At 46.4% G+C, this 24,333-nt stretch overlaps 1 protein-coding gene across 2 annotated transcripts in view; it reads right to left on the minus strand.

The window, feature by feature from the left end:
* Positions 1–24,333, minus strand: part of LOC141084627 (cadherin-12-like) — a 1,440,185-nt gene that overhangs the window by 125,189 nt on the left and 1,290,663 nt on the right. For both annotated transcript variants that reach the window (XM_073569451.1, XM_073569452.1), the window contains one exon: positions 1,320–1,439. In XM_073569451.1, the coding sequence (XP_073425552.1) occupies positions 1,320–1,439 (120 nt within the window). The remainder of the gene's footprint in view (positions 1–1,319; positions 1,440–24,333) is intronic.

Here is a 24,333-nt window from a genome sequence, read left to right on the forward strand (position 1 = left end):
GGTTGACAAGCTTAAGTAATAAGAATTTATGTTTTTGGCATTAAAATGGGCACTGTAGGTGTGTTTCCTGTCCTCCACTCCCTGCCGACCTTCGTTCCCCATTGACTTGCATTGGGTTTCGTGTTTCAGTCGGCCTTCGACTTTTCTCGATAATCGGCCGATTTCGTTCAACCCGACTTTTGAGAAAGTCGGGTTTCATGAAACCCGACTTGACCCGAAAAAAGGCAAAGTCGCTCATCTCTAGTCTCTACACTAGCGCTCTCCTTCCCAGGCTCTGTGAGCATAACAGGCTCCGGCATTTATGTTTTGTGATTCTGTGCAGTAACAGAATCCGCTGCTGTGCACACCGGGTGATGTTAACCCGCCTGTGTGCAGCTGTTGCATTTTCATACAGAGTCCACCATTACCGAGTAACAGGTAACATCTCTGCATGATGGACCCAGGGCAGCAAACGCACATTGATACCACCTTTTTATTACTTGGTTCACTCCGCCAGCCTTAACAGTGGGTTGGTGTATGTGTGCTGTCTGTGTGATGTTTGTATGGTGATTGTGAAATGTTTGTGTGTTGTATGCGGTGGTGCGGCCCCTTTAGCAGTGACTCTTTGGCGCCGTCGCTATAATCTATCCTTGTCAGTTACAACTATTGTTTTCCCATCATCACTTTTACTTTTACCTTCACATTTCTCCATTATATGTATATGGTCTAACTTTGGGGCCACAATTTCATGAAGGGGGGGCTCTAGGGAAATTTAACGCATGCAGCATTCTGCTCCTGTGGGTGGAGAGGTGTGTGCCAAAGTTCACCCAAATGGGGCGAGAACTGTGAATTTGTATAGAGCAGGCTACTACAGATTTTGAGATATATATATATATATATAGATTATTGTAAACCTAATTGACCTAAAATGGGAAAGTTTTATTCTGATTCATGTCAGATATTTAGAAAAACATGCATATGTGCCATTTCAATATAGTGTATGTAAACTTTTAGTTTCAACTACTAGTGCAGGGCAAGTCTCCTGGACTTGCATCTCAGTTGCACAAACTTTGCTTCCTAGAGGAAGGAGAAACTGACGCATAATACAAAGGGTAACCAAATAATCCACTTTTTGAATCCTTTACATAGATAACATTAGTTTAGGGTTTAAAAACCTGCTAGTAATTTCTATTTAATATAAATATCCTTTTTTCTTTGAAAGGTTTGCCCAATTTTAGCAAATTTGCTCCTATTTTTTGGAAATCAATTGTTCGAAAGTATGCATACAAAAAAATACTACTAGATATTAAAAAAATGAAAGCATCTTATAATATTTTTACCTGTCTTAGGATCAATAGAAAAATAAGGTTGGCCCTGAAGAATGCTGTAAACCACTCTGGCACTGCTTCCATACGTAGGATCATCTGCATCTGTTGCTTTAACCTGAAGTACATAGGCACCTGGAATGAGGAAAGAAGATTTATTTATGTTAGGTCTTATTTTACATGATTGCATATTACCATAAAACTGCAAAACATCATTTGAAAGAAAAAGAAAGAAAGATAAACCTTATTGACAGCTGGATCTTTTGAAACATATTAAATATTTATTTTTTTCTTCCTGCACAGAAACATTTTAATGAACTTTGAATAAATATTTGCTCATCTGATCACCAATGCAATAGCTAACAAAATTGCCATGAAAATGTTATGCTTTGAAAAACCCTGTAAAGGACTTTCAATTAGGTCTATCCTTTTCTGTCTAACTTGATGTCCACGGATATTAAATTGAATCCATCTCTATCAGCTGAGAAACCAAGATGAATTCCAGGAAGTGTAACATGTCTTCATCTCTTCTCCTGTTCTGTTTGTAAGGCCGGCGTCACACTAGAGAGGAATACGGACGAGTGAGAGGCGATAAAACAACGCATTGCACACGGACCAATGGTTTTCTATGGGGTAGCTCTCATCAGCCGTATTTTTCTCTTGTATTTTCTACGGTCCGTGCCAATCGCAGCATGCTGCGATTGTCAGCGTATTACGACCGTAGTATGCCAATGCAAGTCTATGGGTGCACAAAAACATCATATTACACACGGACCACCCATGTGACTTGCGAGAAATACGCAAGACTTTTCCTGGTGACAGGAAATGGGCCAATCCATCATGAGGAAACTTAGACATGCAAATTATCTCAAAAAGTGCTCCAGACATACAGGAAGTACGCCTCCACAGAGTACAGCATCATGGCACCCTACCAGAATCTGAATGTGGAGCTGCTAATTGTTCTTGTGCATGATCGCCCGGAATTATCGGACCAACAGGATGCACATTATGCCAACCGGGCAAGAAAGGAGTCTGCATGGAGGCGCATATGTCGCAAAATGTTCCCTGATTTTGGTGATCGGCCACGTGAGGAGCAGCAGCACATAAGTACGTGCACATAAATTATGTATGTCAAATTACCTGCCATCCCAAAAAAATGTTATAAGTAGGCCCCCCCACATCCTGTGCTTCTGATATTGGGCTCTTGTGTCTTGTAAATTATTTTTGGACACACAGTTTGACACTGAGAGAATGTTACCCTGTCCCCAAGCTCCTCATAATGCCTAGCAAAAACAGTTTAAAGAGTTGCTAATTGCCACATGAGCTACTGTGACCCTGTTCATCTGGCCTGGTTGCAGCAATGCTATATGCCACCCTGGGTAGAACTCACACCCTAGTAGGCCACATGACTTTGATACTAGTTCAAAAACTTGTTTTAGGCAAATTGTAAGTTTTCATTCTTTTATGTCACATTGCAGTCGAAGATGTGATGAGACGCTGGCGCAGCATCCGTGACCAGTATCGCCGTGAGCGCCAGCAGCGGGCAAGAAGTGATTCAGGGGCCCACACAAAGCGGAAATATGTTTATTTCGACCACCTCTCATTCCTCGCTCCAATTATGGATCTCAGACTGTAAGATTAACAAAAACACCACATGAAACAAATGCTTTATAGGGCCCAATCAAAAATGTCCTTTTTCTACATTTTATATTTAATCACAGAACTCACTCTAACATCACTGAAAGGGAGACAGGGTCTGAATCAGAGGCCATCAATCCTGTAGTTGGAGGGGTTGAGCTGTCTGAACCATCCTGTGGGCTTCCAAGGAGCCAGGCCCAAGTCACTTCTCTGGCTCGACCTGATCCTGCCCTAGAACCAGACACACCACCACCAGGAACAGAGCCACAACAAGGACCGTCAGCTGCATCACCACTCGACATCCATGATGAACAGGGCAACAGCAGCACCCCAACTGTTTGCCTAGAGGGCTCTGCCCAGCCTGCTGTGCCATCCAGGTGACATAGACGAAGGCGCCATATCCCTGCCACTGATACCACAACCAATGTGGATATAGGGGCCCAAAATTCCCATAACAGTGTTGCCACTGATGATGGGGAGGAGGAGTAATCACGCAGCCTTGCCCATTATCTACGTTCCCTTCCCCGAGAGGTGCGGCTACGTGTTCGAGGATCCATTCAGATCCTAATTGACACAAGCACACCCCCCAATACCCCTTATGAGCTGTTTGAGTTTCTGGAGAGGTGGCAGCTGTCACACAGGAATCTCATGCGTCTTAACCCACACCCCCAAGTGCTTTCTCAATCAGGGTCTGAAGATCCTCCTACACGTGGGCCTACACCTCACCCCCTCCCCCCTTCCCAACATTAGCAAAATCATTCCCAAATGTCATGGTATAACCCAGCACACCAATATGGCCACTTGTTCCCAGCCAATGTTGGAGGCTGGTCCCAATCTGGTTGGAGACGACATGGCCATTTTGGTGGTTTAGAGTCACGGCCCTACCAGCCTCAACAGGAGTGTCGTCTCCAATCTAGTGCCCAGTATCCACCTCAAGCCCATGAGCTGGCCCACTACCTCCATCATGGGCAAGAGTATGCCCCCACACAGGCCGAGGGTCAAGGTGGCCACACTAGCCATCAGGCAACACAGACTGGGCTTCCACCTTCTCCACCCCTACATACTACAATTTATAACTGTCATGATCCATGCTGGATCAGGACTGATAAAAAGCACAGGTAACTTTTTTTCCCTAAGCTGTGCTAAAGTTTGGTTTTTGCCCCCGGTGGCCATTAGGATGATGGCACTGTTTGTTCTAAGATTGCCCCCGGTGGTGGTGAGCGTCATTGCACTCTAGTTTCTTTAGTTAAGTGCTCATGATTATAATGCAGGTGTGATTGCTGGCTCTGCTATAAAAGAGTCACAGGTGTTGCAATCAGTGTTGGTGATAGTGCTCATTTCAACCATCCTTGGTGGAGGAAGGAGCTGGAGAGCGTTCCTTGCAGCTCTGTCTTAGCCCTGGTGTGGAAGGAATCATAGGGGATTTCCTTGTAGCTCTGACAGAGCTTGGTGGCAGCGATTCAGGAGGAGAGCTGCATGCTGGTGGTGGACTCTGTTGCCAGGAGCAAGTGCAACAGAGTAAAGCTAAGTTGTGTTTCCCCATTTGTGTTTTTTCCTTAGTGTGTATTAGTACAGCGGTGGGGCCAGTGCCTGCGCCACCCAGCTCCCCAGCAAGGGATAGGTGTAGGGTGTGCTAGGGAAACAGGTTCCTGATCGGAGCCCGATGCGGAACTGGCACAGGGAACACTAGGAGCGTTAGGGACACTGACTCAGGGGAGTGCAGGAGGTCTCCACGTCCCCTTTCCCTATCACAGAGCCCACCGTTGTAACTGTTTCCCTACCCCTTGTCTTGCTGTTTTAGTTACCGGCCTTTGAGCCGTGTCGCACAGGACAGTATCATGTGCAGCGTCCTGTTGTTTTAGTTACCGGCCTGCTGGTCGCGTCACACAGGACGGGTCCACGTGACAATAACTGTGTGTGTTTTTGTGGTTAAATGCTAAATTTTAACATTCGAAAAATTTGTTTGTGTTCTAAGGCCAATTTTGGCCATTTTGCTAAATAACATAAGGCTTCACAAGGCCTTTAAAAAAGGATACATAAAAAGTTTTCACTTTCAATTATTGTTGTCTTTATCAATGATGCACTTACATCACGACATGCTGCCATATGCTTACACATTGATTTCTAAGCAGAGAAAAGACATAAGGGTTTGTAATATATATAGTTTCCCAAAGGCCGAAAAGAAACATTTACAACATAGAAACAGCATGCTCTGGCCAAGAAGTTTCCCCCTCAGGTGACATAAAGTAATTTGTGAAAATATCAGGCACATTGATCCCAGAGAGTATTCTACGTTGAGGGTTGATAGGTGGTCTCGCCCTACGTACATTGTCTGACCCACGCACAACACCAGCAGAGGAGGAACAATCATGTATCCTGGTGAAGTTATGGGCAACGCCACATGCTTTAATTACTTCATTTACATTTTGCTCAGTCAGCTGAATGGCAGACTGGAGGACCCACCATTTTGGCCAATGAATGCCAAAGGAACACTCCACCAGTTGCCGAGCACGTGATAGGCGCAAGTTACAAATTCAGCGCCGGTGGTCCAGGTTGCGCCAGGGATATGGCCTCATGACATTGTGCATTAACTGAAAAGCCTCATCTGCCACAAGGACATAAGGGACTGATTCTTGAGTGGATCCTGGTAGCTGGCGTGGTGGTGGTAGATCCAACTGGTTGTTGCGTAGCCGCTGACCCATAATGGAAGTATTGAAGATTCTAGAGTCTCCCGTCCTTCCATAGGCCCCAATGTCAACAATTATAAACTTGTATTGAGGGTCGGCCAGAGCCAACAATACAACAGAAAATTATTGTTTATAATTGAAGAATTGTGAGCCAAAGTTCGTCAGCTTACGCACCCGGATATGTTTGCCATCAAGGGGCCCAATCCAATAAGGAAACTGGCATTCCTCCTTAAAGTCTCTTGATATCCTCAACCAGTCTTCCATCCTGGGCTGGGGCATGACGAGTTGCTGTAGTGTTGACCATATTTAACTACATGTCGACCTGACTATGCCAGAAATGGTAGATCTTCCAATGAGAAAATCATGGTGGAGGGCAGCAGAAGACAGGCCACTGGACAGGAAGCTGAAGAACAACAGAAATGGAACATTTTAGAATGCACAAAATAACAAAACACCAGGTGCATACATACCAAACTTGTTAGTGATTCATATCTACTAGCACACATATATTTGGTCGCACAATCACTACGTGATATTCAGTACATATTACACATAACATTCTGGTCTGTAAGTTTATATATATCTGGAATAAGATGAGGGCATTAATCTTCGGACCAAATAAAAAACAGAGTTTGGGCAACACATCATGAACATAGAGAATGTGGTTGTGTAGTACGTACCGTAATGTGAGTAGAAGTTGCTCCTCTACAGATCTAGCTTGACGCATCCTTTTGTCCTGAAAGGTTATCCCGGGATCCCAGGGCGCACTGTCTCCAAGAGTAGATCAAATGTTGCAAGGCTCATGCGACAGTATTTGTAACATTTTTCTGGATGATCCCGCAGAGAACAATAGAGGGGCTGAAAATGACCTCTTGTGAGTCGTTGCCTCAAAAGTGGATGGACCCACATGCGTCTCCTCCTCCTCGGATCCACAATCACTGGGTATGGCTGGCCAAAGCGCCTGGACAAAACCCAGTTGAAGAGAACACGGTCAGTTATGGTGAACTGAAGTGTGTCAGACATGTTTGCTAACCACCAGCTAGACCCCCACACAAGCAGAGCACCAAAATGGGCAGATTGAAGGCTGCCACCTGATGTAGAGGCAATAAATAGGGTTGGTGCTGATGATTTAAATTATGTGCAGGCCTCAAAACCGTTAAATGTCCATTTTGCAAGCCTGCGAGAAAAAAACGGTATACGGATGCCATACGGATTACATACGGATGCTTACATGAGAAAAATACGCAGCCGCACCCTGACAACGGATGACATACGGAGCACTATTTAGGGACCATTTATGCGTATTACGGATGTAAAATACGGTCCGTATTTTTCTACCTTGTGTGTGACTCCAGCCTAAGGCCGGGATCACACTTGCAAGGAGTACGGCCAAGTCTTGCATGTTAATACCCGACACTGCGGCCGGCACTTGGAGCGGAACATGCGGCCACATAGCAATACATGCAGCTGCACACTCCGCTCCTGAGTGCCTGTTGCAGTGGCGGGTATAACATGTGACACTCAGCCGTATTCCTCGCATATGTGATCCTGGCCTAAGATTGCATACAGACTTACAGAGAGTCAGTTTTTAAGTTTGGGATACATAAACAATCTGTCAATGTATGCTGTCAAGTGAATGAAAGGAAGTTCTAGCACCTATAGTGATGGCAGAATTCTGATGAAAAAATGCACACTTCCTATGCTGCACAGTAAACCACATGGACTATACTGGTTTATGGAAAACCCATGCTGGATCTGATTTTGTGGCAGCTAAGCGAGAATCCCCTATTTGAATGACAGCGCTACCTCACATTTGGTGGAGAAAGCTATGGGCATTGTTGTAGCCTTGTTGCTGGGAGCAACGGAAGAGGACTGCAAAGTCGGTTGCTAAGGGCAACGGTTTCCAAAAAGCGCATGTTGCAGTGCTGGCAACGCTGAGCCAGGAGGGCTGACGGTTGGGGAAGCCACTGCCCGGCTGTGGTTCTGGAACCGTGGGGCGGCCTAGTGAGTAAGGCACTGTCCGGATCGGTGAGCCCAGTGCGGCCGTTTCCCCAGGAGAGTGAGACTTATAGGATACCTCTGCGGTAGAGGGATCCGAGGACCTGTGCGGACGACACAGGTAACGGACAGGTGTTCGTGTTGTACTGACCAGGGTCAGTGGTAAAGACTGTGCACCTGGAGGGTTCAATGAGCAAGGTCCTGGAGGGTCAGTGTTGGGAGGTTCTGGGAGAAGAATTGGATCCCTGGAGCACGTGGTATGACCTTGGACCTGGTGAGGCATGAGTGTTGGGCAGTCTCAGCTGGAGACGGATGTCCTGAAGAGCACCCGCTGAGCCCCTGGACCTGGTGAGGCCGGTGTGTTGGGAAACCCTCGGAGGAGGGCCGCTCCCTGAATAGCATCCGGTGCGCCTGTGAGTTGGGCGGTCTCAGGCAGAGATGGTACATCCTGAAGAGCACACACACCGGACACGTGAGTTTTTTGTGTGGTGTTTTTTTTTCTTCTTTTCTCAACTGAGCCTGCGGTGCCTCAGTGGGAGTCAAGAAGGTGACAAGCGGCTTGCTGTAACTCAGCGGGGTTACGAAGGGGACAAGCGGCTTCCGGTAACTCGGCGGGGTTACGAAGGTGACAAGCGGCTTCCGGTGGATCAGCGGGTCCATGAAGATGGCACAGCAGGAGCTGTGGCAGCACCAGAAGGAACTGGTGTGGTGTCGGTGATCGGTGACAGCAGCTGTGGTGGTGCCAACAAGGACTTGTGTGGTATCGTAAAAGAGACAAACTGTGTTGTGTGAACTGTGGTCTGAGAAGACCGGTATAGCGGACATGGGGAAATCCCAAAAGGGGGCGGTGGCCCAAATTGGGGTGGTAGCCCAAAAGGGGGTGGAGACCCAGAAGGGGGTGGTGACCCAAATTGGGTGGTAACCCAAAAAGAAGTGGAGTCCCAGAAGGGGCGATGACCCAAATTGGGGTGGTAACCCAAAAAGGGTGGAGTCCCAGGAGGGGGCGGTGACCCAAAGTGGGGTGGTAGTCTAGAAAGGGGCCGAGTTTGAAGAAATTATATCACTGGGTACCTCAGTGTGTATGTCTAGGGAACCGCAGTGTGTGTGTATGACTTGGTCAGAATGTGGGATATCCTTTCTGGATAGTGACAATGGGCCGCAGGTGTGTACTGTGATGTTGCGCCAGAAAAGAGTCTCTGGTCGGCTAGACTTAAAGACTCAGGTGACTCTGACAGGAACTTCGCTCACTTTCTGGCTGACCGAGAAAATGGTACAGGTTCGCTGTAAACATGGGGTCATGGTGAACTATGCGGTAGACAGAGTAATGTTTGACCCGTCCAATAGCGTTGAGTGCCAAGGGGACGGTATACCACCAGACTTAGCGTATGCCTTGGAGAGGGGCCGAGACTTTGTTTTGTTTGATGATGTACGGTCGGACGAGGAAGACCTAGAGACGGTGACGCCTCCTAAAGTGGACAGGTCAGATGTAGAAGTGACCAAAGGAAGGGGTACATCTGCCCAACTTACGGACCTTACGTCTCGTGACATGACGGATGGTGGGCTGGGAGATGAGATGACTGGACTAGACCCACGGGTGGACGGTAACTGGTGGGTTCACTCGACTGATAGGACTGACCCAGTGGTACCCCTTGAAGATATACAGTCATATGCTAAAGTTTGGGCACCCCTATTAATGTTAACCTTTTTTCTTTATAACAATTTTGGTTTTTGCAACAGCTATTTCAGTTTCATGTATCTAATAACTGATGGACTCAGTTATATTTCTGGATTCAAATGAGGTTTATTGTACTAACAGAAAATGTGCAATCTGTATTTAAACAAAATTTGACCGGTGCAAAAGTATGGGCACCTCAACATAAAAGTGACATTAATATTTCGTAGATCCTCCTTTTGCAAAAATAACAGCCTCTAGTCGCTTCCTGTAGCTATTAATGAGTTCCTGGATCCTGGATGAAGGTATTTGTGACAATTCCTGTTTACAAAACAATTCCAGTTCAGTTAAGTTTGATGGTCGCCGACATGGACAGCCCGCTTCAAATCATACCACAGATGTTCAATGATATTCTGGTCTGGGGACTGGGATGGCCATTCCAGAACATTGTAATTGTTCCTCCGCATGAATGCCTGAGTAGATTTGGAGCAGTGTTTTGGATCATTGTCTTGCTGAAATATCCATCCCCTGCATAACTTCAACTTCATCACTGATTCTTGCACATTATTGTCAAGAATCTGCTGATACTGAGTTGAATCCATGCGACCCTCAACTTTAGTAAGATTTCCGGTGCCGGCATTGGCCACACAGCCCCAAAGCATGATGGAACCTCCACCAAATTTTACTGTGGGTAGCAAGTGTTTTTCTTGGAATGCTGTGTTTTTTAGCCTCCATGCATAGCGCCTTTTTGTATGACCAAACAACTCAATCTTTGTTTCATCAGTCCACAGGACCTTCTTCCAAAATGTAACTGGCTTGTCCAAATGTGCTTTTGCATACCTCAGGTGACTGTTTGTGGCGTGCTTGCAGAAACGGCTTCTTTCGCATCACTCTCCCATACAGCTTCTCCTTGTGCAAAGTGCGCTGTATTGTTGACCGATGCACAGTGACACCATCTGCAGCAAGATGATGCTGCAGGTCTTTGGAGGTGGTCTGTGGATTGTCCTTGACTGTTCTCACCATTCTTCTTCTCTGCCTTTCTGATATTTTTCTTGGCCTGCCACTTCTGGGCTTAACAAGAACTGTACCTGTGTTCTTCCATTTCTTTACTATGTTCCTCACAGTGGAAACTGACAGGTTAAATCTCTAAGACAACTTTTTGAATCCTTCCCCTGAAAAGCTATGTTGAATAATCTTTGTTTTCAGATCATTTGAGAGTTGTTTTGAGGAGCCCATGATGCCACTCTTCATAGGAGAATCAAATAGGAGAACTACTTGCAAGTGGCCACCTTAAATACCTTTTCTCATGATTTGATACACCTGGCTGTGAAGTTCAAAGCTCAATGAGGTTACAAAACCAATTTAGTGCTTCAGGAAGTCAGTAAAAAGTAGTTAGGAGTGTTCAAATCAAGAAAATGATAATGGTGCCCATACTTTTGCACCGGTCAAATTTTGTTAAAATGGAGATTGCACATTTTCTGTTAGTACAATAAACCTCATTTGAATCCAGAAATATAACTGAGTCCATCAGTTATTTGATATATGAAACTGAAATAGCTGTTGCAAAAACCTAAATTGTTATAAAGAAAAAAGGTTAACATTAATAGGGGTGCCCAAACTTTAACATATGACTGTAATTAAAGAAGTGGTGGTGCGACACGTGATGGCCAAAAAAGAACAAGACCATGAGATACAGTTGATAAAGGAGACAGTGGAAGAACATCTCGAACGAGAAAGGGTCCTGAGACAAACGGCCGAGCACAGAGTGGAGGAGCTCGAGAAAAAGTCTTGGAGCTCAGAGGTCACCTGTCCATCTGGCAAAGTGTGAATAAGAACCTTAAGGAAGAGATGGAGGAACTCAGAGGAGTAGTTAAAAGTCTTCTGCGGGAGAAGTTGGACGAAGACTTACCACGGGTGAGCACGAATGATAATAAGACAGAACTGCCAGCAGCCATCGGGGCAAAGGGTCATGAAGTGATCAAATCATGTGAAGTTGGTGAGTTAAGAATTGAAGAAGACAGTCACCCGGTCGCGTCAATGGTAGTGGGGGAAGTGTCTGTGGTAAAGCTAGAGCATTCAGTCCAGGAAGAGAGCAAGACCATGACCTTCCAGTCGGTGATAGATGTACCAGAAGACATGCAAGAGGCCTGTGCTGAGGAAGGTGTGCATGAGGCTTTCAAAGAAGCGGTCAAAGCGTGTAAGGTGCACTGGGCACCTGAGACTTGGCAGTTGGTGATAATATCAGCCAGGGAAGACACAGAAAAGCGGGTGGCTGTCCTGAAAAACATGCATCTGCAATGTCTTCACACCAAGCAGCTGGTTAGGCGGAGTAATGTGAAGGCTGCTCGACGCCTAGAGTTAGGAAGGGAGGCTATGAATCGAATGGGTTTGCGGAAAGATGTGGTTCTGGTACCCAAAGCTCTGATTGGGAGAATCATTGGAAGATCCGGGAAGGTAATGCAAGACCTTGTGAATATCTCCGGTGTGGTGAGGGTGAGGATCCCTCCTGATGATGAAGACCAGGTATCCAGTGAAGTGGGTAGGATTCCCATCATGGTGGTTGGCTCCATGGAGAGCCTGAGAGACTTTCAAATGCTCGTGAAGTATCGAGTGGGGTACCTGCAAGAAATTGAGCAGTTGAGGCTGGACCGCCATTGAATTAATAAAGAAGTACGGAATACCAGGTGGCGGCTGGACACCTGGAATCGGGGTTCCTCTGCTATTCTTCCTTGCAGGTTCTCTCCAGTTCCACCAGGTTGGATGGTGAAGTTGGTGGACAACCATTTTCAGGTCTCTCCAGAGATGCTCAATGGGTTTAGGTTAGGTCTCTGGCTGGGCCAGTCAAGAATGGTCACAGAATTGTTCTGAAGTCACTCCTTTGTTATTTTAGCTGTGTGCTTAGGATCATTGTCTTGTTGGAAGGTGAACCTTTGGCCAAGTCTGAGATCCAGAGCACTCTGGAAGAGGTTTTCATCTAGGATATCTCTGTACTTGGCCTCATTCATGTTTCCTTCATTTGCAAACAGTTGTCCTGTCCCTGCAGCTGAAAAATACCTCCATAGCATGATGTTGACACCACCATGTTTCACTGTTGGGATTGTATTGGGCAGGTGATGAGTAGTGCCAGGTTTTCTCCACACATACCGCTTAGAATTATCACCAAAAAGTAATATCTTTGTCTTGTCAGATCACAGAATCTTATTTCTCATAGTTTTTTAGCAAACTCTATGCAGGCTTTCATCTACCTGGCACTGAGGACAGGCATCCGTTGGGCTACTCTGCCATAAATGCCCAACTGGTAGAGGGTTGCAGTGATTGTTGACTATGTGAAACTTTCTCCCATCTCCCTACTGAATCTGTGGAGCTCAGCCATCAGCCACAGTGATCTTGGAGTTCTTCTTTACCTCTCTCACCAAGGCTCTTCTCCCATGATTGCTCAGTTTGGCTAGATGTCCAGGTCTAGGAAGACTTCTAGTGGTTCCAAACTTCTTCCATTTAAAGATTATGGAGGCCACTGTGCTCTTAGGAACCTTGAGTACTGCACAAATTCTTTTGTAACCTTGCTACAATTCTGTCTCTGAGCACCTTGGCCAGTTCCTTTGACCTCATGATTCTCATTTGGTCTGACATGCAGTGTGAGCTGTGAGTTCTTAAATGGACAGGTGTGTGCCTTTACAAATCAAGTCCTATTAGTTTAATTAAACACAGCTGGACTCCAATGAAGGAGTAGAACCATCTCATGGAGTATCACAAGGAAATGGACTGCATGTGACTTAAATATGAATGTCCAAGCAAAGGCTCTGAATACCTATGACCATGTGATGGTTCAGTTTTTGTTTTTAATAGATTTGCAAAAACTTCTTTATTTCTGTTTTTTTCAGTCAAGATGGGGTGCAGAGTGTACATTAATGAGAAAAAATGAACTTTTTTGAATTTACCAAAGGGTTGCATTGAAGCAAAGAGTGTTTTGTTGCTAGTGGGCATTCCTGATTTTGCCCTGGGGTCATTTATTGACTATCCTTCTGCTTAATATCCCTACACCAACCTGGTACTGACCAGGCTGCAAGACCATTCTCTTTCCTTTGGTTTGCTCTTCTGGACAGCTGTCCTTCCGTGAAAGCAATCCAATGGACCAAGTTGTAAGATCAGAATCTTGTGCAGGTATTAAAGGGTGAAGCTCAGGGTTCCTTTGGTATCTGCCATTTGGGGTGCCCTGTGCCAAGTCTGTCCTAGATAGCCTTTTTGACAGACTTAACTATCCATTTCCTCTTCGATAGCATGCCAAGTGATTACAGTAAGCATGGCATCACATACAAATATTTGACATTTTTAGTGTGATATATTTTCAATACCTAGTTGCACTTTATCTTATCTGAAATAATGCAGCTTACTAAGGGATATGACTACCAATGTAGATTTGTTTTTATGCTCTTTTTCAGAAGAATTGGAGTACATTTTTCCCCAACATATTACATGGTAATGAGTTTCTCTCAGAATGAGGATAAAAATGTAATCATATAAATTGTCTACAACCGCAGCTTTTCCTATATTTCACAATTTACACCATCAATTCTATACACTGCTCTGTGCATTAAAGTAGCAATAAATTTGGAAATCCAGCCATGCAAGTTACCATTATCAGTAAGGAACATCATATTGTAATAAGTAATCCTTCTATAGGCAGTGGTACAGTAAGGTGCCATTAGCAGTTCTGCTCTTACAGGAGTTTTCAGACATTAGAATTCTTTTTTATAAAATATTCTGTCCTGGATTGTTGAATTAGTCTTCTTTTTATCCTTTCTTTGTCAGTGTCTGTTGACTATTTGTTTTTTTCCTCTTCCAGGTTAGGCAACTTCTTCCTTTTTCTAAACAGAATCATCATCCTCAAAGCCAATGCTACCATGGCCCTCCCACTTCACCCTCATCAGGGTTACCAACTTGACTTTAGATTTTTTTCTGGATACTTGCCAACAAATCACAGACAGACAATATTTTTTTACAGGCAGATTTTAAAATCCTCATGAATATAAGGGATACATTATCTACAGCCCAATGTTCTGATTTGACATCAACTGCTTTCAGTATGAACTATAAAATGATGATAATTATGTTCAAAATAACTTGTATAAGTTTCTTCAACTTCAAAAATATCACAGACTCCTGACATTTATTTTACAGATAGTGCAAAAAAGTGCCCTATTTTTATCGACTGCCCTGGAATCATAATATTTGGCAACCCTGAATTCATTATCAGGGACATCCCACCATAAAGTATCATGCCCCCACCTCTCCCATACAGTATGATGCCACTAAACTCCCCCATAATGTAGGATGTCACCACATCTCCCCCTCACTAGAGTTGAGCGAAACGGGTCAAAAAAATTCAAAAGTCGCCGACTTTTGGCAAGTCGGGTTTCATGAAACGACCTAGGATGAGGTCGGCCACGAGGTCGGTGACTTACGCGCCAAAGTCGCGTTTCAAAAGTTTGTTTTGCGCTCTTTTTCAGCCAATCAGGATCCACGGACACTGTGGGCAACGTGATGACATAGGCACGGGTCACCACCATCTTTCAGAAGGGCATGCAAGTGATTGGCTTGCTTTGGTGGGAGTCACAGGGGGTATAAAAGGGCGTGCACGCCGACCGCCATCTTACTTCTGCCGATCTTAGTATAGGGAGAGGTTGCTGCTGATTCTGTAGGGAGAGCGTTAGGCAGGGAAGAAGACAAAAAAACTGCTTCTGCTGCTAGCGATTTGGCCTGCACAACACACCAGTCACTGTGTGTGCAGTGCAAGGGGAGGCTATATAGTGGTGTATCAGTGGTGTTGGTTGTTGGGCTGCCTTTTAAGGCTTCCTGACAGGCTGGCATTGCTGTTTACCCACTGCTCTGCAAACTGCTTTTTTAAAAGAAATCCCAATTTTTTTTTTTGTCCTGCTGAGAAGAAAAAAAAAACTGCTTCTGCTGCTAGCAATTTGGCCTGCACAACACACCAGTCACTGTGTGTGCAGTGCAAGGGGAGGCTATATAGTGGTGTATCAGTGGTGTTGGTTGTTGGGCTGCCTTTTAAGGCTTCCTGACAGGCTGGCATTGCTGTTTACCCACTGCTCCGCAAACTGCTTTTTTAAAAGAAATCCCAATTTTTTTTTTTGTCCTGCTGAGAAGAAAAAAAAACTGCTTCTGCTGCTAGCAATTTGGCCTGCACAACACACCAGTCACTGTGTGTGCAGTGCAAGGGGAGGCTATATAGTGGCGTATCAGTGGTGTTGGTTGTTGGGCTGCCTTCTAAGGCTTCCTGACAGGCTGGCATTGCTGTTTACCCACTGCTCCACAAACTGCTTTTTTAAAAGCAATCCAATCTCCCTTATCCTCTACTCACTTTTGTCACAGCTGTGCCATCGAGCCTGTCACATAGCGCTCAGATATTCATTGGGCCTCACACAATCCAAAAGTGTCCAGTGTCCAAAAGTGTGTGCAGAGATTCAAAATCTCCCTTATCCTCTAGTCACTTTTGTCACAGCAGTGCCATCGAGCCTGTCACATAGCGCTCAGATATCAGTGGGCCTCACACAATCCAAAAGTGTCCAGTGTCCAAAAGTGTGTGCAGATATTCAAAATCTCCCTTATCCTCTAGTCACTTTTGTCACAGCAGTGCCATCGAGCCTGTTACATAGCGCTCAGATATCAGTGGGCCTCACACAATCCAAAAGTGTCCACTGTCCACAAGTGTGTGCAGAAATTCAAAATCTCCCTTATCCTCTAGTCACTTTTGTCACCGCTGTGCCATCGAGCCTGTCACATAGCGCTCAGATATCAGTGGGCCTCACACAATCCAAAAGTGTCCAGTGTCCAAAAGTGTGTGCAGATATTCAAAATCTCCCTTATCCTCTAGTCACTTTTGTCACAGCAGTGCCATCAAGCCTGTCACATAGCGCTCAGATATCAGTGGGCCTCACACAATCCAAAAGTGTCCAGTGTCCAAAAGTGTGTGCAGATATTCAAAATCTCCCTTATCCTCTAGTCACTTTTGTCACAGCAGTGCCATCGAGCCTGTCACATAGCGCTCAGATATCAGTGGGCCTCACACAATCCAAAAGTGTCCAGTGTCCAAAAGTGTGTGCAGAAATTCAAAATCTCCCTTATCCTCTAGTCACTTTTGTCACAGCTGTGCCATCGAGCCTGTCACATAGCGCTCAGATATCAGTGGGCCTCACACAATCCAAAAGTGTCCAGTGTCCACAAGTGTGTGCAGAAATTCAAAATCTCCCTTATCCTCTAGTCACTTTTGTCACAGCAGTGCCATCGAGCCTGTCACATAGCGCTCAGATATCAGTGGGCGTCACACAATCCAAAAGTGTCCAGTGTCCAAAAGTGTGTGCAGATATTCAAAATCTCCCTTATCCTCTAGTCACTTTTGTCACAGCAGTGCCATCGAGCCTGTCACATAGCGCTCAGATATCAGTGGGCCTCACACAATCCAAAAGTGTCCAGTGTCCAAAAGTGTGTGCAGATATTCAAAATCTCCCTTATCCTCTAGTCACTTTTGTCACAGCAGTGCCATCGAGCCTGTCACATAGCGCTCAGATATCAGTGGGCCTCACACAATCCAAAAGTGTCCACTGTCCACAAGTGTGTGCAGAAATTCAAAATCTCCCTTATCCTCTAGTCACTTTTGTCACAGCTGTGCCATCGAGCCTGTCACATAGCGCTCAGATATCAGTGGGCCTCACACAATCCAAAAGTGTCCAGTGTCCAAAAGTGTGTGCAGATATTCAAAATCTCCCTTATCCTCTAGTCACTTTTGTCACAGCAGTGCCATCGAGCCTGTCACATAGCGCTCAGATATCAGTGGGCCTCACACAATCCAAAAGTGTCCAGTGTCCAAAAGTGTGTGCAGATATTCAAAATCTCCCTTATCCTCTAGTCACTTTTGTCACAGCAGTGCCATCGAGCCTGTCACATAGCGCTCAGATATCAGTGGGCCTCACACAATCCAAAAGTGTCCAGTGTCCAAAAGTGTGTGCAGATATTCAAAATCTCCCTTATCCTCTAGTCACTTTTGTCACAGCAGTGCCATCGAGCCTGTCACATAGCGCTCAGATATCAGTGGGCCTCACACAATCCAAAAGTGTCCACTGTCCACAAGTGTGTGCAGAAATTCAAAATCTCCCCTGCCCTATAGACACCTTGTACCTTGTTTTACATTACTATATAGTTTGTTGGATTTTGTCTACATTTCTACCAAAAATGAGGAAGGCTGGTGGAATAGGCCGTGGAATTGGGGGGGGGTTGGCAGCTGGTAATGATGGTGTTGGTGGTGGATCTGATGGTAGTGGCAAGAGCAAAATAGGACCGAATGCAGGAGGTGCTGACCCTGCGTCATCGTCTGGCTACATAAGGCCTCGAACGCTTAGTTTTCTAGGAGTTGGCAAACCGCTTTTAAAGCCAGAGCATCAGGAAAAAGTTTTGTCTTACATTGCTGACTCAGCCTCCAGCTCTATCGCCTCCTCTTCTTCAGTTGTAAAAAGTAAAAGCACTGAGTCGTCATTGGAGGCTCATGTTCATGAACCACACCTTTCCTTGTGTCCTTCACCCCAACCAAGATTGAAGGATGACGCAGGCCATACTACTGATTACTCCATGGAGCTGTTTTCACATACCATGCCTGGATTATCAAGTCAAATGGTGAATTACCCAGGCCAAGATGAATCTGACATGGAGTGCACTGATGCACAGCCGCTGATGGATGATTCTGCTGGTACATTCACTCAGAGCACTACATTGTCCTCGCAGTGTACAGAGCCAGATTCTGACCCTGATGAGACTCAGGTGCCCCTTCCCGCACACTATACCACCATACACGGTGACACAGAGGAAGGTGCACATGACATAGAAGAGGAGGTGATGGATGACCCAGTTGTTGACCCAGATTGGCATCCATTGGGGGAAGAGGGTGCTGCTTCCAATAGCTCAGATGAGGAGCATCCACAGCAGACATCGACATCGCAACAGCTGTTATCTGGCAGGCCCGGAGCACTCCAAAGACAGGTTCCAAACATCAAAAGAGTTGCTGGACAGCTTGTCCAGAGGGTCAAAAGATCACAGCGTGCTAGGCCGCAAAATGTCTGCCAAAGTAGGAAGAGTGCAGTGTGGCACTTTTTTGAACAAAATCCTCATGATCAGGCCAAGGTTATCTGTAAGAAGTGCGCAAAGACCTTTAGCCGAGGGAAAAATCTGAAAAATTTGAATACCAGTTGCATGCTTAGACATTTAACCAGCATGCACTTGCAAGCGTGGACACAACACCAAACCTCAAGTGCCACATGTGCAACTGATCACAACGAAGGTAGTCAGCAACGCTACATTGTTTCCCCCACTGTAAGCCCACCAGTTAGCACAGCAGCAAATGTTGAGGTGTCGTTGCAAGACCACAGCAGTCAGGGAATCCCACTGTTATATCAACGAAATACTGATTCTAGGCCATCAGAAAGAACACCAACTCCATCACCATCATCAACCCTCTCTCAGTCCGCCCTGTCCACCGCTACTTCCACCATATGCAGCTCTCAAGTCCAGCTCACCCTCCCAGACACTATGAGTAGGTCAAGAAAGTACTCAGTCTCTCATCCGCATACACTGGGTTTGAACGCCCACATTGCCAAACTAATCTCGTTTGAGATGATGCCCTTTCGGTTGGTGGAAAGCACAGCTTTCCGCGAACTCATGGCCTATGCAGTACCACGCTATGACCTACCCAGTCGCCACTTCTTCTCTCGCAAAGCCATCCCAGCCCTCCACCATCATGTGAAAGACCGCATTGTCCATGCACTCAAGCAGTCAGTGAGCGGAAAAGTGCACCTCACAACTGATGCATGGTCCAGTCGGCATGGCCAGGGCCGTTACGTGTCCAACACTGCGCACTGGGTTAATGTGGTGGATGCAGGGTCCACAGGGGACAGCGGTGGTGGGACAGTGCTGCCTAGCCCACGGTATAGGAAACAATTGGCTGTAGGCGTTCGACCCTCCTCCTCCTCCACCTCCTCCAGAAGTGAAAGCTCGTCCACAGAGCGCAGTCGTACGAGCACTCCATCTGCAGCTGCCACTGTTGCACACAATGTGTCCCCCTATCGAGCAGCTAGTGGAAAGCCTCAGCAGGCTGTGTTGCAGATGATGTGTTTGGGCGACAGACACACCGCCGAGGTGCTGGCCGAGTACTTGAAGCGACAAACTGAGTCATGGCTGGGCAGTGTACATCTTGAGGCAGGCAAGGTAGTTAGTGATAACGGCCGTAATTTTGTGGCAGCCATAGCCCTTTCAAAACTCAGCCACATACCTTGCTTGGCTCACACCTTGAACCTGGTGGTGCAGTGCTTCCTCAAAAATTATCCGGAGTTAACAGCCCTGCTCCAGAAGGTGCGAAGACTGTGCGCGCACATCCGCCGGTCGCCTGTACACTCCGTTCGTATGCAGAAGCTGCAGCGATTGCTCCACCTTCCCAACCACCGCCTCATTATCGACATTGCAACAAGGTGGAACTCCACCCTGCACATGGTGGAGCGGCTGTGCGAGCAGAGGCAGGCCATAATGCATTTGTGGGAGGATACACGGCCAGGCACTTTGAGAGCAGACATGGAGTAGACAGGTGTGCAGTGGTCGAAGCTGAAAGACCTTTGTAAAGTCCTTCAGTGTTTTGAGGAATGCACACGGCTGGTAAGCGCAGACGACGCCATCCTAAGCATGAGCATCCCACTTATGCGTCTGCTCATGCAAACTTTGACGCACCTTAAGGAGCAGGCGTCTGCAGCCAATGTTGATGAGGAGGAAGAGGAGGAGGGAATCCTTGATGACATTCAGCCATTGTCTGCTCAGGGACCTCTCCTGGACGAGGTGGAGGAAGAAGAGGAGGAGGAGGAGGATGATGGGGATGATTACTTAGGGGAGGAGGATGCATCTCGTGGGGCAAGTGAAAATGTTGGCGTGGCAAGGTCTGGTACAGGGTTTGTGCGTGACTGGAGGGATGTGGATTTGCCAGAAAGTGCTCCTCCACCCAGCACTCGCAGTGCATCATTGACACCGGGAACATTGGCCCACATGTCAGATTATGCCTTGCGGATCCTAAAAAGGGACCCCCGCATTGCCAAAATGATGAACGATGACGACTACTGGTTGGCCAGCATCCTGGATCCACGCTATAAAGGCAAATTACAAAACATCATGCCACAGGAGAACCTTGACCTAATATTGGCTAATAAACAAGCAACTCTGGTAAATCGGTTGCTTGAGGCATTCCCAGCACACAGCAGCGGTGATGGTTCTCACACGAGCCGTACGGGCCGGGGGCAGCTTGGCAGAGGTGTTCGTGGTGCACACAGCAGAAGTGGCGTTGGAGACAGGGGTTTCATGACAATGTTGTGGACTGATTTTTCAAATACCGCTCACACAACTGGTAATACTGCATCGATGGAAAGTGACTGGAGACAGCAGTTGTCAACTATGGTAACAAACTACTTTTCCTCCCATATCAATGTTCTCCCACACAGGTCATTCCCCTTTGACTATTGGGCCGCTAAACTGGACACCTGGCCTGAATTGGCCCAATATGCCTTACAGGAGCTCGCTTGCCCAGCTGCAAGTGTGCTATCGGAAAGAGTCTTCAGTGCAGCTGGATCAATCCTGACAGAAAAAAGGACCCGTCTGTCAACCCAAAATGTGGATGATCTAACCTTCATTAAAATGAACCACGCATGGGTTTCCAAGGATTTTGTCTCACCTTCCCCTGATGACACATAGGGTGACAGAAAAATGGCTTGCTTTGGTCCACCTCTTCCTGGTACTTCACCTATTTCGCCTTTTGCATCAGCTGAATGTCCAACATCAACATATGCCACTTTCTAAAACTCCCTAACTGTGCTGCCTCCCCCCCCATGGCCGGGGTCACCACCTACCGCACGACACCGTGCGAGTGCCGTTGCCCTGGACAGGTGGGTAGGCCGACTCTTGGGTGCGGGCACTGGCACAGGGTCCCTTATAGTGCAATCAAGTGTCTCTGACGGTGGTGCACACCCGCCGTCAGACACACCGCTGTACTATGAGGGGCCCAATGCCAGTACCGACGCCCACGAGTGGGCCCCCTTGCTTGGGCAGGGCCCCAGCATTTGCAATCTTTACCTCTCCCTGCTCCTCCGCTGTGTAATCTGGGCCGTCAAATCCATACTGTGCCTGACACCGTCTGAGCCTGCCTCCTGAGACATATTTTGAATGTGTACGCTATCCATACATGTTATCCAGGGATACGGTACCCTTTCTAACCTTTGTGCAATCACGTGCAATCCATACTGGGCCTAACACCGTCTGAGCCTGCCTCATGCTGTATAGACATATATTTTGAATGTGTACGCTATCCATACATGTTATCCAGGGATACGGTACCCTTTCTAACCTTTGTGCAATCACGTGCAATCCATACTGGGCCTAACACCGTCTGAGCCTGCCTCATGCTGTATAGACATATATTTTGAATGTGTACGCTATCCATACATGTTATCCGGGGATACGGTACCCTTTCTAACCTTTGTGCAATCACGTGCAATCCATACTGGGCCGAACACCGTCTGAGCCTGCCTCCTGAGACATATATTTTGAATGTGTACGCTATCCATACATGTTATCCAGGGATACGGTACCCTTTCTAACCTTTGTGCAATCACGTGCAATCCATACTGGGCCTAACACCGTCTGAGCCTGCCTCATGCTGTATAGACATATATTTTGAATGTGTACGCTATCCATACATGGTATCCAGGGATATGGTACCCTTTCTAACCTTTGTGCAATCACGTGCAATCCATACTGGGCCGAACACCGTCTGAGCCTGCCTCATGCTGTATAGACATATATTTTGAATGTGTACGCTATCCATACATGTTATCCAGGGATACGGTACCCTTTCTAACCTTTGTGCAATCACGTGCAATCCATACTGGGCCTAACACCGTCTGAGCCTGCCTCATGCTGTATAGACATATATTTTGAATGTGTACGCTATCCATACATGTTATCCGGGGATACGGTACCCTTTCTAACCTTTGTGCAATCACGTGCAATCCATACTGGGCCTAACACCGTCTGAGCCTGCCTCCTGATACATATATTTTGAATGTGTACGCTATCCATACATGTTATCCAGGGATACGGTACCCTTTCTAACCTTTGTGCAATCACATGCAATCCATACTGGGCCTAACACCGTCTGAGCCTGCCTCATGCTGTATAGACATATATTTTGAATGTGTACGCTATCCATACATTTTATCCAGGGATACGGTACCCTTTCTAACCTTTGTGCAATCACGTGCAATCCATACTGGGCCTAACACCGTCTGAGCCTGCCTCATGCTGTATAGACATATATTTTGAATGTGTACGCTATCCATACATGTTATCCAGGGATACGGTACCCTTTCTAACCTTTGTGCAATCACGTGCAATCCATACTGGGCCTAACACCGTCTGAGCCTGCCTCTTGCTGTATAGACATATATTTTGAATGTGTACGCTATCCATACATGTTATCCGGGGATACAGTACCCTTTCTAACCTTTGTGCAATCACGTGCAATCCATACTGGGCCTAACACCGTCTGAGCCTGCCTCCTGAGACATATATTTTAAATGTGTACGCTATCCATACATGTTATCTGGGGATACGGTACCCTTTCTCACCTTTGTGCAATCACGTGTAATCCATACTGGGCGTGAGAACGGCTGGCGAGCTGTTAAGCAAGCTACAGCACCTGTCCAGACAAGTACAGGGATTCCCTAGCGAGGAGACTTATTTGATTGTTTTCAATGTTGGGACAGCAAGTTTTGGGGAGCACTATACTCTGGAGAATGATAGATGGGGCCCACCATACACTGGAACATTCCAAAGGTGGACATCAGACACTGGAGCAGCATTTACAGGGCCCATTATACACTAGAGCATTAGAAATGGGGCCCATTATGTTTGGAGCATTATTTGGGCCCATAAGACAGTGGAGCTTCATCCATGGGGACCAACATATACTGTAGCATTATGTGGAGCTCATCATATACTGTTTCAAACATTATATGGGACCAATGATTCTGTATGGAGAAATAGATGGGCCTCGTCATGAGATGTAAAAAGTGAGGTATTTTTCATTGTACTATACCGCTATTTCTCTGCCGTATCGGAGCATGATGAGTTGTGGTATGTGTTAAAGGGGCGCTCTTTCGCCCAGGGCACATGAAAATCTGGAGCCAGCCCTCCCCCCCCACAGTTTGTAGCCAAATAACCCCCATTTTTCAGTGAGTAACTTGTATTATGAAGTTAATTAAGGTTGACAAGCTTAAGAAAGAAGAATTAATGCTTTTGGCATTCAAATGGGCACTGTAGGTGTGTTTCCTGTCCTCCTCTCACTGCCGACTTTTATTCCCCATTGACTTACATTGGGTTTCGTGTTTCGGGACGACCCCGACTTTTCCCTATAATCGGACGATCTTGCTCGACCCGACTTTTGGAAAAGTCGGGTTTCACGAAACGAAACGCGACCCTAAAAAAACAAAAGTCGCTCAACTCTACCCCTCACAGTATTTTGCCATCAGATCCTCCCAATACAGCATGATTTCCTCACAGATCTTGCACATGAAATATTGCCACACATCTGCACCAGTTGTGTTAACCCCCCAGTGCTTAAACACACAAAGTATAATGCCTCCCACACAGATTATTGTGCCCTCACACAGGTTTACAGGTATCAGTGTCACTTGCAGATGTCCTTCCTCTGCACTGTGTGTCCGCATGCTTATGTAATAAAAATCTAACTTTCAGAATGCCTACCCGTAGTGAGGCAGCTAGGACTTGGCAAAAAATTAACATTGTCATCCATTGAGAGTGTAGAGCTGAAGAGATGAAAATGTCACAGGATTCATCACAGGAAGGAATACTGCATCCAGGAGCAGTCATGTGAGAGCTTACAGCAGGTGTAGATGGGTGCACTTGAGGAGAGACAGGGAGT

Source organism: Dendrobates tinctorius, unplaced genomic scaffold (genome assembly GCF_039654945.1).
Source record: "Dendrobates tinctorius isolate UK_male_01 unplaced genomic scaffold, ASM3965494v1 ptg000025l, whole genome shotgun sequence".
Taxonomy (NCBI): domain Eukaryota; kingdom Metazoa; phylum Chordata; class Amphibia; order Anura; family Dendrobatidae; genus Dendrobates; species Dendrobates tinctorius.